General features: G+C 37.4%; 1 protein-coding gene across 1 annotated transcript in view; it reads left to right on the top strand.

Moving 5' to 3' along the window:
• ZRANB3 (zinc finger RANBP2-type containing 3) overlaps positions 1-12,200 on the top strand; it is a 241,038-nt gene that overhangs the window by 115,784 nt on the left and 113,054 nt on the right. Inside the window, 1 exon segment of the mRNA XM_036023662.1 lies at positions 11,536-11,714. Within this exon segment, the coding sequence (XP_035879555.1) occupies positions 11,536-11,714 (179 nt within the window).

Here is a 12,200-nt window from a genome sequence, read left to right as displayed (position 1 = left end):
AGGGTATCAAAGATGTTACTTTATTGGCCAAGTTTAACCTGCGCAGGGGCGAACTCTCAAAGTGTCCAGCAACACAGTGCCCACAAGGAGCTGCAAACAAGAGCCGTGCCGAGCGCTTACAACTACGTTCTTATATAGGGCGGGAAAGCAAGCGTTATACAGAAGCAGACGTGGCAGTTAGCAATTCACTTACAAAGGCCACGCGTGGGAATTTCAAACCAAGCATTCTTGCATAAGGCGGGAAGGCAGGCTGTTTGTTCATTAACCTAGTAATCTCCTGGCTCTAGCTAGCTAGTTTTCTATTTTCTCATTAAAAACTACAAAGCATTGCTTATCTAGCCTATCCAGGGGAGAGCGTCTGCTAGACACGGGATGTTTGCTTAACTGCCCTGTGTCTCTCTTATCATTTCCTTTTAGCTACAATGTGGTTCTTGTCTATTAGAGGAAATTTAGTTCTTAATTTCCTTATTCCCAACATAATAACCTTGCAAAAATTTTGTCTCTTGGCTGTTGATTGATTTGCTTTTGATTGGTTTGCATTTCCTCCCTTATTTTGAAAGCTGAAATGATTTTCCTTTTGTCATAAATAAGTGGTGGCCTTACTTACTTACTTCACTTCCACCACAATTCTTTGTGTTCTGTAATTGAAGAGAGTATTATTTATATAAGCTGATCTGGGTTTTAACGCAAGGTTCTTTATTCTCAAGTCTGATGTCTTCAAATCAATCATAGTGTTGCCACATAAAAAAGGATATAAGGCACCACACTAATCATTTACAATGCTAAGCAAGGGATTATTCATCGTATCTTTTACAAAAATCTCTAGCTGAATTGATCTGTGATTGTTAATGGTGTTACAGGGTGCAGCCAAGAGGGGGGACCCCAAATAGGCATTTGAAATGGGGTCCAGAACTCAAGGTGTCCAGGAGATTTTAAGGTGTCTTCACCCCTTCCCCCACAGGTGTGAGTTGGGGGAAGGGGCACACAGAGCAAGAACATGCCGGGCAGCTTTGCAGCTAATCCATGGCATGGTCATTTAGCATACCTATAGCCTTTGGCTGGTCACTTAGATATGCTAAATAGCTATGGCCATGCTCAAGGCCAGGGGGATGGAAAGGGACCTTCCCCCCAAGATGGGACCTGGGAGGCAGGTCCCCTGAGTTACAGCGCCTGCATGGGAGCTGGGAGAAGATTGGCTCCATGACATGGGGTGACACCTGCCCAGACCCACGATGGCGACCAGAAAAGCTGGAGAAGACAGCAGATTGAGGGCAAGTGTGCCCAAGTGTAGGAGGAGTCGGAAATGGGGCTGCAGAAGAAGATTGGCACGGGGGATTTAAACACGGACACGGCAGCCATTGAGAGGAGAAACCACGCGGCCTTGACGGAGTGGAGACTCCTGCAGCCCTGAGAGAGGGAGAACCACGCGGCAGCCTTGGAGGAGAGAACCATGCAGTTTTGGCAGAGTGGGGACTCTCCCTTCCTGCAGCCCTGAGAGAGAGAGGACCACATGCCTGGCAGAGTGGGGACCCCCACAGCTTTAGAAGAGGGAACCACCACCTGGTTTTAGCAGAGATCCTGGTGACTCAGCCGAGAGTGCCGGGAATCCAGGGAGGTCTCCCAGTCGAGATGGAGTTCTAACTGGGAAGAAGCAGAAGACTACCTAAGTCATGGACTTCTATTTCCTTTCCTGAGATACGGTACTCTGGACTGGGCAAAGGGGGAAGGAAGGAAGGACTCTGTGTTTGTGGGTGTTTTTAGGGACTTTAGGATTTTTTTGATAAAGACAGTAGGTCACTGCTTTAAGTTAGTATAGCATTAAATAAACATTTTCTTTCCTTTTCACGAATCTCTGGCATTGAGAGACGTCTTTCCTAGGGTGGCGGACATAACGGACCGGGGCCTTCTTTTAATAATAGTATATCATCCCAGGCCCCCCCTTGTGTGTTCTGTAACAATGGCAATAATCAGTTTGCCAAGTGCAAATATTTACTGTTTACTTTTTGTTTCTTAGTTCTTGTTTTCATATACTTCTGTAAGACTCCTTTGTTTACATTTGTGATCAGTACATTTATAGTATTATTATACATGAAATATTTTATGCTTTTTGTATTTTTCTTTCCTTTAAGAATATATTATACTATATGATTTCTGTGTTCATTATCAGAAATTTTGGTGATGTAAGTTATTTATTCTTCTAACTCTTAAATGGCTAAGTTTTAGCATAGCTGTTTAAATGTAGTACTTTAATTGATTGCCTGAAGTAACGTATAATCAAAGCAATATACAAATTAGATCTCCTTTAAGAGCTTTTATTAAACCTTTAAAATTAGTCTTTTTCTTTTAAATTGTTAGTTCATCTAAACAGATTAAGCTTAAGCCAAGCTGGTACTCTTCTTTTCACCTTAATGAGGTAATGCATATTTTTTGAAAATTTTCTTTATTGACAATGGTGACACCAAGACTCCCAATTACAAAACATGATGGCAATTTAGATTTATAAAGGCTGTTCTGTATACTGCATATCACAGTAGAAAGCACTGTATTTATCCATCCTTTGAATTATAGTTGAATATCAATCAAGGAACAAGATCCCCCAGAAATTAATAATAAGTTAAAAAATAAAATCCTGAAAGTGTTAATTCTGCTTTCAACATTTTTTTCTCCTGCAGAGAAAATGGCCAAGACTTAGACAAAGAACTCCAAGATTTTTTTTCTTCAAGATTTAATCTTCAGAGTAGTTATTCTCAAATGCACCCTGAGAGCTATCCATATAAAAATACCTTTAGGGGTTCTTATTTTTAAAGTCCAGTTCTTTAGAATCACAATTTAGAGAGTTGGTGTCCTGAAGTTTGAATTTTTAACTTGTATCCCCATGGTTCATAAATACAATTGATTTTAAGAACCTAGAGCATAACCAAGATATTGGGCCACTTCTCTTTTCCCTTTACTATACCTGTATATTTGTGTTCTTTATGTTGTGTTGCGCTCTCGTTTTCAAGAAATCCCCAAGGCACTAATCCCATAATACTTATGGAGAAAACTAATAGAACCTTAATATAATTTGTTCACCTGAACTTAATTTTATAAAGCAAATTTTAAAAGACAAAAATTTAAGGAAAATTAATTCTGAACTATTCAGTATTACCAATCTACATTATTTTGTCATTATTTTTTATTTACTCATATTTTATCTTAGTGTCCTATTTGAATGAATAATGCATATTCATCTGAGCATTTCACATTTTAGTTAAGTATCTCATTTTTTTATGACTTGTGACTCCTTAAAATTAAATATCAATATAAAGGAAGAAAAGTAATTTTCCCTTTATCATTCAGAATTCTTGGGTGAGATGAACAAGAGAAAAAGAAATAGAAGTTGATTAACTTGTATACTTCATGTACATGGGAAGATACTCAGAAAAAAAAAAGTAAACTCCTTAAGTTATCCCAGGCCACCACCTCAAATACCATCTTCAGCTAAACAGAAGAGAAAGATTCATGTGGGGTCAGTTATGGGAGGTTACCAGGTAAAGCATGGTGAACAAGAGTAAGCCTTGTTAGGCGTATTTAACTCTGGGCCTTATCCATTGCTAAGAATTTTGTTGTTGTTGTTTTTGAGTCATCCTCCGTTCCAGGTACAGAGAGAGACACTTACAAATAGAGATTTTCTTCATAAATTTAAGTTTTTCTTACAAAATAGGGTTACTTCTCCATCTTCAAAGTTTTTCCTGTATCTACTGTTTTTCAAATATAATCAGCTCAAAGTAATCCTTATTCTAAGGAAGCATGTTTTGGGTTGTCATATTAAGCTACCATTTAGGAAACATCACTAAAGATTTTCAATATGGTAAAAACAGATTGCTCATCACATTAGAGATATCACTTAACAGTTTTTAAAACATTGAGGTCTGTTCATTTTTCCTTTCTGAAACTCAAAATATTGGGATTGTTCTTTCCTTTACTGGGTGGAATTGTTTTTCCCCAGCAAACACAAATTTTGAAGTCACAATTGATATCCACATTTTAGCAGAAATTTGTTATATCTCAAAGACTTTTGGATATTTTTTAAAAAGTTTCTCTTTCTCTGTCCTTTACTGCCCCCCTAGAAATAAAAGTTTAAAACCTATTTTCCTTCCCTGTCTATCCCTGTAGTCCAAACCTCCAGTGGTAACATTATTAACAGTTCCTTTCATTCCACCCCCTTCCCTTCTTTCTTCCTTCCCCTCCCTCTTCTTTTCTTGCTCCCTCTTTTGTTCTCCCTCTAATACTCACCATACTATTGATATTCACCATACTATTTATCTTTTCAATATACTTTTTTACAGCCAGTGACTTACCAATCTTTCCATATCGGCTATGGATATATCCCATTTTTTAAAAGATGAGTATATAATATTGCATTGTATGAATGTTGTTGACTTTAAACAAATAGGCAGATATTTCTCTACCAAAGGGGTCATTGGGACAAGAAAGAATTGAATCTGAAATAAGCAACCATGGCAGACCATGTTCAAGTCTGCTAAAATGAAGGAAAAGAAACTTTTATAGAAGGGAAGTAGAAGTTGGGAGGGCTGTTACCAACAAAAAGTTCTTCCCGTTGTGTTTCAAGATCAGTGTAGGGTATGAAAGCTCTCCCTTCTGGCCTTCTTGTTACAGAACCCCACCAGTGCTGTTCTGGAACAGTTGTAGGATTCAATTGCACACCAGCAAGAAGCATGACTCACAATATAAGAGTTTGGTGAAAAAGGAAAGAGGTTGTTTATTTAAAGGTTATACATATTTAGAATAAATCTGTGTGGCTAGGCAAGTCCCTGCAGCTCCATCAGGTCTGCCTCCATCTTCTCCAAGCAGACTGTAATCTGGGTGGCTGGGCAGGTCTCCTGCTGCAAAGCCACATAGCTTAGTCACTGACACCCCTGAGTTTGCCCAGATCTCTACACACAGGCCCAAGCAGCTGACTTTTTAGCAGGGTACAAACTCCACAGTTGGGACAACAGAGAGTCCAGAGGGTGGGGCTATTGTATTTCCCCAGGCTAATGCCATTCTGAGAGGAGTCCTCCACCCAAGAAAGATGGCCTCTGCAGTATGGGGAATGGCTATTCACAGGGGTCTTGGTTGCTGTCCCTTCAGCTCTCTCCCAAGAGCCACAAATCCCAGTCCTTCCACATGGACTTTAGTCTGCTCTGTCCTTTCTCTACTAGAGCCCAGGATAAGTGTGAACAAGATTTTATGCATTGACGCTTTAGGAGGTTGCTTATATCTCTAGCAGTCTGCTGCCTCTCCCTGGAAGACAGAATCCCCACTGATTTTCACAGCAATGTGGGTACCTCTTCTCAGCTTTAGTGCTATGGACTGTGTAGCCTGCCTTGGGGTCAAGACCTGCCCCCTGGCAGCTGAATTTCCCTCCTGAACCTCAGCTGCCACCCATGAAAGTAAGGCCACCCCTTTTCATGTCTCAGCCTTTCCTACCAGCCTCACTGTGGTTTCTCCTATACATCTTTGGTTATAAGATTTCTCTTTAGCCAGTCTTCCATTGTTTATTCAGGTTGATTATTCTATAATTAGTTGTAATTCCATTTTGTTCTTAGAAGGAGGTGAGTCTACCTTCCACCTACTTGGCTGCCATCTTAGATCCTAAATTGTGTTCCCTTGCCTCTTTAGTTTTGAATAAAAAAATGATTGGGCCTATGTGTCCATATCTTCATGGCCTGTTCGTTGTTCCTTGTTTCCTATGAACCAATAATACATAAATGAAAACACAACACAAACAAAAATTTTCAACATCCCATCTAAACTTCCCTGTAGGGAAGAAAATTATAACTTAATCTACAAGAACAAGGAAATAGTTTTTGTGAAACATACCTCCTTAATGATTATAAATAATAGAACATAGGATTTCAGCCTGGCGTTTCTTTATGTGGTTTATTTCATTAATTAAGTTCTTCATTAAATCTGTATTTAAATATTCTCTGAAATCTACATACCTGAAAGGGTCTTCCAAGGGAGTCTCTTCTAGAAAAAAGAGGCCACATATTCTAAAGATAACCCCATGTCTCTGTCCCAAAAGGTATAAACTACTTTATAGCTTTTTAAACTGGAAAGAAAACTTCCCAGTTTCAAAACAATTCTCAGTCAGCAGGTATCTAGGGTATACAGTTCTTGCATAAAACCTATCAAGCAACAACAACAAAAACAACCTCATAGACACAGACAACAGTATGATGATTACCAGAGGGAAAGGGAGGTTGAGGGAGGGAGAAGAGGGTATAGAAGGGATGATAAATAAATGGTGATGGAAGGAAGACTTGACTTGGAGTGGTGAAAACATAATATATTATACAGATGATGTATTATAGAATTCTACACATGAACTTTATATAATATTAGTAACTGATATCAGCCCAATAACTTCAATTTTAGAAAAACAGCCAAATACTTTGGATATATTTGATATTTTACTCTTTAGTATTATAGCAATAAATTAATTTAATATTCAAAACAATTGAAGCTGGAATCATATGTGTCAGTTAGGATCATTATTATTTAATTGCTCTTAATAATTTTGTAGAATAAGGCATTAAGAAAACCTAAAATTATTCTTCTAAGTAAAAGTGATTTATTATTTTGAAATACATTTATAAAGTATACCCTTACTATTTTGAAAACTATTTATAAAGTGTACCCTTAAAGTTAATATATTCTATTTAACTCTTCTTATGTACAATAGTTACCTAGACAATTGTACTATTTTAGAGTCAAAGCTTTGGTTCTTTTTTTTTTTAAATAATGGTTTTTTAAAAAATTTTATTTCTTTCTTTTTAGAGAGGGAAGAGAGGGAGATAGAGAGATAGAGAGAGAGAAACAAACATCAATGTGCGGTTGCTGGGGGTTATGGCCTGCAACCCAGGCATGTACCCTGGCTGGGAATCGAACCTAGGACACTTTGGTTCCCAGCCCGCGCTCAATTCACTGAGTTACACCAGCCAGGGCTAAGGCTTTTGTTCTTAATAGGTGACTTAGCTTTAATGGTTCCATTTTAACAAAGTTTATTGCAGTTTTAGCCAAGAGCTTTGAACCACCTACTGAGTATGGTTATTTCTTTAAACCTAAATTACTTGACATATGTTACTGCTTTTATAGTTGAATGTTATGCTATTTAAAATTATTTGCAAAATACTGAAATCTGAGTACGTTTTTTATTGAACTTACTGATATGACATTGGCTAATAAAATTATATAAGTTTCAGATACACAATTCTACAGTACATCATTGGTATATTGTATTGTGTTTACCCACTCCAAGTCAAGTCTCCTTCCATCACCATTTATCCCCACTTTACACTCTTCTACCTCTGCCCACTCCCTTTCTCTCTGGCAGTCACCCTACTGTTGTCTGTGTCCATGAGTCTATTTCTTTGCTCAATCCGTTTATCCTTCTCACGCAGCCTCCAACCCCCTCCCCTCTGACAGCTTTCAGAATGTTCTCTGTATGTATGAGTCTGTCATTCTCCACTTTGATAGTTTATTTTGTTCATTAGATTCCATATATAACTGAAATCATATGGTGCTTGTCTTTCTCTCTGGCTGGCTTATTTCACTTAGCATGATACTCCCTAGGTCCATCTATGCTGTGGTAAAGGGTAAGATCTTTTTTTACAGCTGAGTAGTATTCCATTGTGTAAATGTACCATAGCTTTTTTTAATCTACTCATCTACTGATGGACACTAGGGCTGCTTCCAAATCTTGGCTATTATAAATATCACTACAGTGAACATAGGAGTGGATCTATTCTTTCAAATTAGTGTTTCAGGTTTCTTTTGATACATTCCCAGAAGTGGAATTTCTGAGTCACAAGGCAGTTCCATTTTTAATTTTTTAAGGTAAATCCATACTGCTTTCCACAATGGTTGCACTAATCTGCATTCCCACCAACAGTGCATGAAGGTTCCCTTTTTCCCACATCCTCAACAACACTTGCTATTTATTGATTTATTGATGACAGCCATTCTGACAGGTATGAGGTTATATCTTATTGTGGTTTTAATTTTCATTTTCCTGATGATTAGTTGTTGGGGTCTGCCCTGCCTGGTCTCAGGAAGCTGTAACCCCCCGTGACTTAGGCCAAGTGAGAGACCTCCGGACCAGGAGCCACTAACGAGACAAAACTTATTTCCCTGGCATGAACACTGCCTGTTCTGTGCCTGACCTCCTATGCTTGATCAGGAGGGTAAGATTTCCCTCCAATGACGGGTAAGATTTCCCACAGAGGGAATTGCCTAAGGCAGGCATGATCACGAGGAAGTCTCTGGGAAGAGACTCGGGGGCTGAGGAAATGAAGGGGTGATGGACATCAACCCCTGCCCCCTCAGCTTTGTCTAAGCCTGAGTCCTTGTTCTAAGTTGCGAGCGTTCCAAGACTTCTGGCTGCCCTTGTCTCCTCTGTTGACTCAGGCCTGTGGAAATAACAGGGGCAGTGCAGCCCAGACCAGAGACGGCGGACCCCTGGGGTAATCAGGCCTGGGACATAGAATATGCAAGATCCTGTGAGATCTGTGTTTGCTGGAGGATGATTAGATTAGAATTTGAAGGCACAGACAGGAAACCAAAACTAGCCCTTTGAGCCCTGTTAGCCCTTTCAAATGTTAAAACTCCAAACTCTGCCCAGAATCACAGCGGGGGTTCTGTCTGCACCTTTGAAAGTCACCTACTTCTTTTGATCTTTTCTGCCAGACTGTGAATCCACAAACTAAGTGTGTATTCTTAATAAAAATCTGATTGGGAATGGAAACGGGGCGCTCTCCACTAGAGAGAGTGGCCGTTCCGTCCCTACTTCCCCACAGGACCTGGTTGTCTCTGTGTATGCTTTTCTCGTGTTTGCACAAGCCATCCGCAGCGTTCCACGATCACTGCAGGCCAGAGATCGGGACAATTAGTGATGTTGAACACCTTTTCACATGTCTGTTGGCCATATGTATGTCCTCTTTGGAGAAGTGTCTTTTCAATTCCTTTGTCCATTTCTTAACTGGGTTGTTGTTTGAAGGTTGAGTATTACAAGTTCCTTATAAATTTTGGATATTTACCCCTTATCAGATGTATCAGGAAATAGGTTCTCCCATTTAGTGGGCTGTCTTTTTATTTTGTTGATAGTTTCCTTTGGTATGCAACAACTTTTAGTTTGATGTAGTCTCATTTGTTTATTTTTTTCTTTTATTTCTTTTGCCCAAGACAATATATCAGAAAAAATATCTCTACAAGAAATAGCCAAGATTTTACAGCCTATGTTTTTTTCTAGGATTTTTATGGTGGCCAATCTGACATTTAAGTCTTTGTCCATTTTGACTTTATTCTTATATAGGGTGTAAGAAGGTGATCTAGTTTTATTTATTTTTGCATGTATCTGTCCAGTTTTCCCAACACCATTTATTGAATAAACTATAAGTACATTTTAAAAGTTTGTTTCTAAGGAAAAAAATAGTCCCAGACAATTATTTTATTACTTACAAATTTCACCTAGAACTCAGCTTTCCTGTGCTATGTATCACTTCTTTCCTTAATGGGAACATTACATTACACTAATATACTTTTATTTTCTAATTTGGAATCATGTTCTGTTTGGGTTTGTCCCATCAACTTTATCTTTTACTGGGTGATGCCCCTAAAAGTAAAAATCACCTGCAGATAACAAGAAAGTTTGCAACAGACTGCTTTACTTGGTGTTGAAAATATCTTATTAATTTTTGTAAATCACAGTTAGTCATTTAAATACATAATCTTTTAATTGAAGAGATGCTGCATAGAAAGTTTGGGGTTAGATATTTGGGGAAAGATAACCAAATAAAAACTTACTAGAATCTCATTCTTTAGGTGAATTCCCTTATCAGTATAGGGTTTATCTTCAGGTATGCAGTTGCAGAAACTTTTTTTTTTCAGGGATTCCAAGTTAATTATATTCTGAGATTTTTTTTCACTCAAGCTAACAAAGCTCAAGGAAAACTTTTTATATGTTGAGAAATGGTTTTTCCTTTGTTGTGGTCATCTTTGAGGAGGTAGGTGTCTCTTTGGTTCACATGCCAAGAATGATGCTGTCACACAGATGCTATAGAATAAGAAAAGTTTATTACTCATATAATAAAGCTTTCTGCGGAGAGCAGGGGAGGCTCCTAAGCAGATAAAAATAGTTTAAGAAAAGAAGACTAGTTTGTTTTTTTTTTTAATTTATGGAGTAAGTCTAAGATGAGGGTTCTCCATATGTGGACCAGGTTGTATTTCCCTCAGGTGACAAAGAAAGTAGCACCCATGTTTTCTTATCACATTTCCCTAATTTGGGGCAGAAGGGTAAATGGGATTGATGGTGCTGTCAGAATTCAAACATTAAAAATGGAGTCAGACTATTATGTCCTTTTCTTTGCTTCACTTGTTTATTCTTGTATTCAACACATTATCTCCTTAGCTAGATTAAGCTAGGTTAAACTCAAGTGTTCTTGACTGGGGAATTATTCTTTCCATTTAAGATGTCATATTTTTTTTTTAGTTGATACTTAATATTTTACTGGTTTAGTTCTTAAAGGCAATCATAATTTTTATGTTATTAGGAAAGTATGATAAGATAGCTGGGAATAGTTTAGAATTTTCTCAACTTAATAAATTAGTACATTCATAACTTGCAAAATTGGCTTTCTGTTCTTCCTCAGCTGCCTAGATGCTTCAGTGAATGTTCAATTCCTTAAATTCTTAAAGCTGTAAGCCACATAGTTGAAATAAGCTACTTATATCTGTTTCTGTGAGAGACTGCCTCTCTGTTAAGTTTCCAAACTATGTATTGTGCCATTGGGACATGAAGAGGAAAATCTCAGAAAGGAAGAAACTTGAGGGAAAAACCAAAAGCTCTATGTACATATTACCCTCAAGTCCTTGGCCATCTCCTGAACTGCACATGCACAGGATCAGACCTTTATAAAGATTCATGTGGTAACTAATTTTTAAATGGGTACACCTTAGAGATGAGGCAGTACGGTATAAGTATGAAACAATCAAGTGGAAAGACACCCAACACCTGGGCCTCAGACATCATACTAATTTTGCAACCAGTTAAGTGTTAAGTTGAACAGATAATTTAACCACCATGTGCTTACTTCTCCTCTAAAATGTACATGATTTAGAGTTTATTCTACCTTTAAAATAACATGATTTTGTAGTGTAAAGGTGAAGCATTTGCTCTTCTGTTCTCTAAGAGGAGAAATTATAAACAGTAAGATAAATTTTTATAAAATTAAGTTGCTTGAAACCAGTATAGTTAATATTTTAAAGTAGTGGTCATTTTGTCTTTATGTTCAATGAAAAGTGGTTTGAAAATAGTATAATTTTTCAAATGAATTTTAAGGGTAATCGTATCTTGAACATTAACTGTAATTCAATGGACTTCACATTGAAAAATTATTTAAATAATAATACTCTTAAATAAAATATTTGGTATTTTATTTAAAATATTTTAACCTTTATATTTATCTACCTACTTATTTATTTTTATTTTAGATGGGTCTAGGAAAGACAATCCAGGCAATTGCCATCGCTTACTTCTATAAGGAGGAATGGCCTCTTTTAATAGTGGTCCCTTCATCTCTGAGGTACCCTTGGACAGAAGAAATAGAGAAATGGATCCCAGAGTTAGGTCCGGAGGAAATCAGTGTTATTCAGAATAAAACTGATGTTGGGTAAGAACAACTTTTTAATCTTTTGGAGGACAAAAGTGCCAAACATTTGTATATACCAAATAAGTCTCTATATTATAAAGTAGATTTATTCTGGGCTTAAAATGCCGTTGCCATTATGAACAAAACAACAACAAAAATGTGATTGCTGTGTTGGTACTGGCTGTTAAGGAGCTCTTCCATTTTTATTAAAAGGTAGAGAACTGCAGAAGACTGACTCTGTCCTTTATTTTCACTAGTGATATAGAAAATGCAAAGTGACATGGTTTATTTTTAAGGCATTTACTTGTCAAATATGTAATTCTACATACTGATTGGGATCAAAGCACTGTACATACAAAAATGAGTAAGACACGTCTACTGCCCTCACCGATCTTAACGATATAGTAATGGAAATAAATGTGTAAATGAATAATTAAAGTAAGTATGATAAAGAATAGTATAGATGTATGAATTACAGAGATAGTTCAAAAGATCAGGGTCACTTTA

The sequence above is a fragment of the Phyllostomus discolor genome, chromosome 4 (assembly GCF_004126475.2).
Source record: "Phyllostomus discolor isolate MPI-MPIP mPhyDis1 chromosome 4, mPhyDis1.pri.v3, whole genome shotgun sequence".
Classification (NCBI taxonomy): domain Eukaryota; kingdom Metazoa; phylum Chordata; class Mammalia; order Chiroptera; family Phyllostomidae; genus Phyllostomus; species Phyllostomus discolor.
This window is presented reverse-complemented; position numbering and strand designations above follow the sequence as displayed.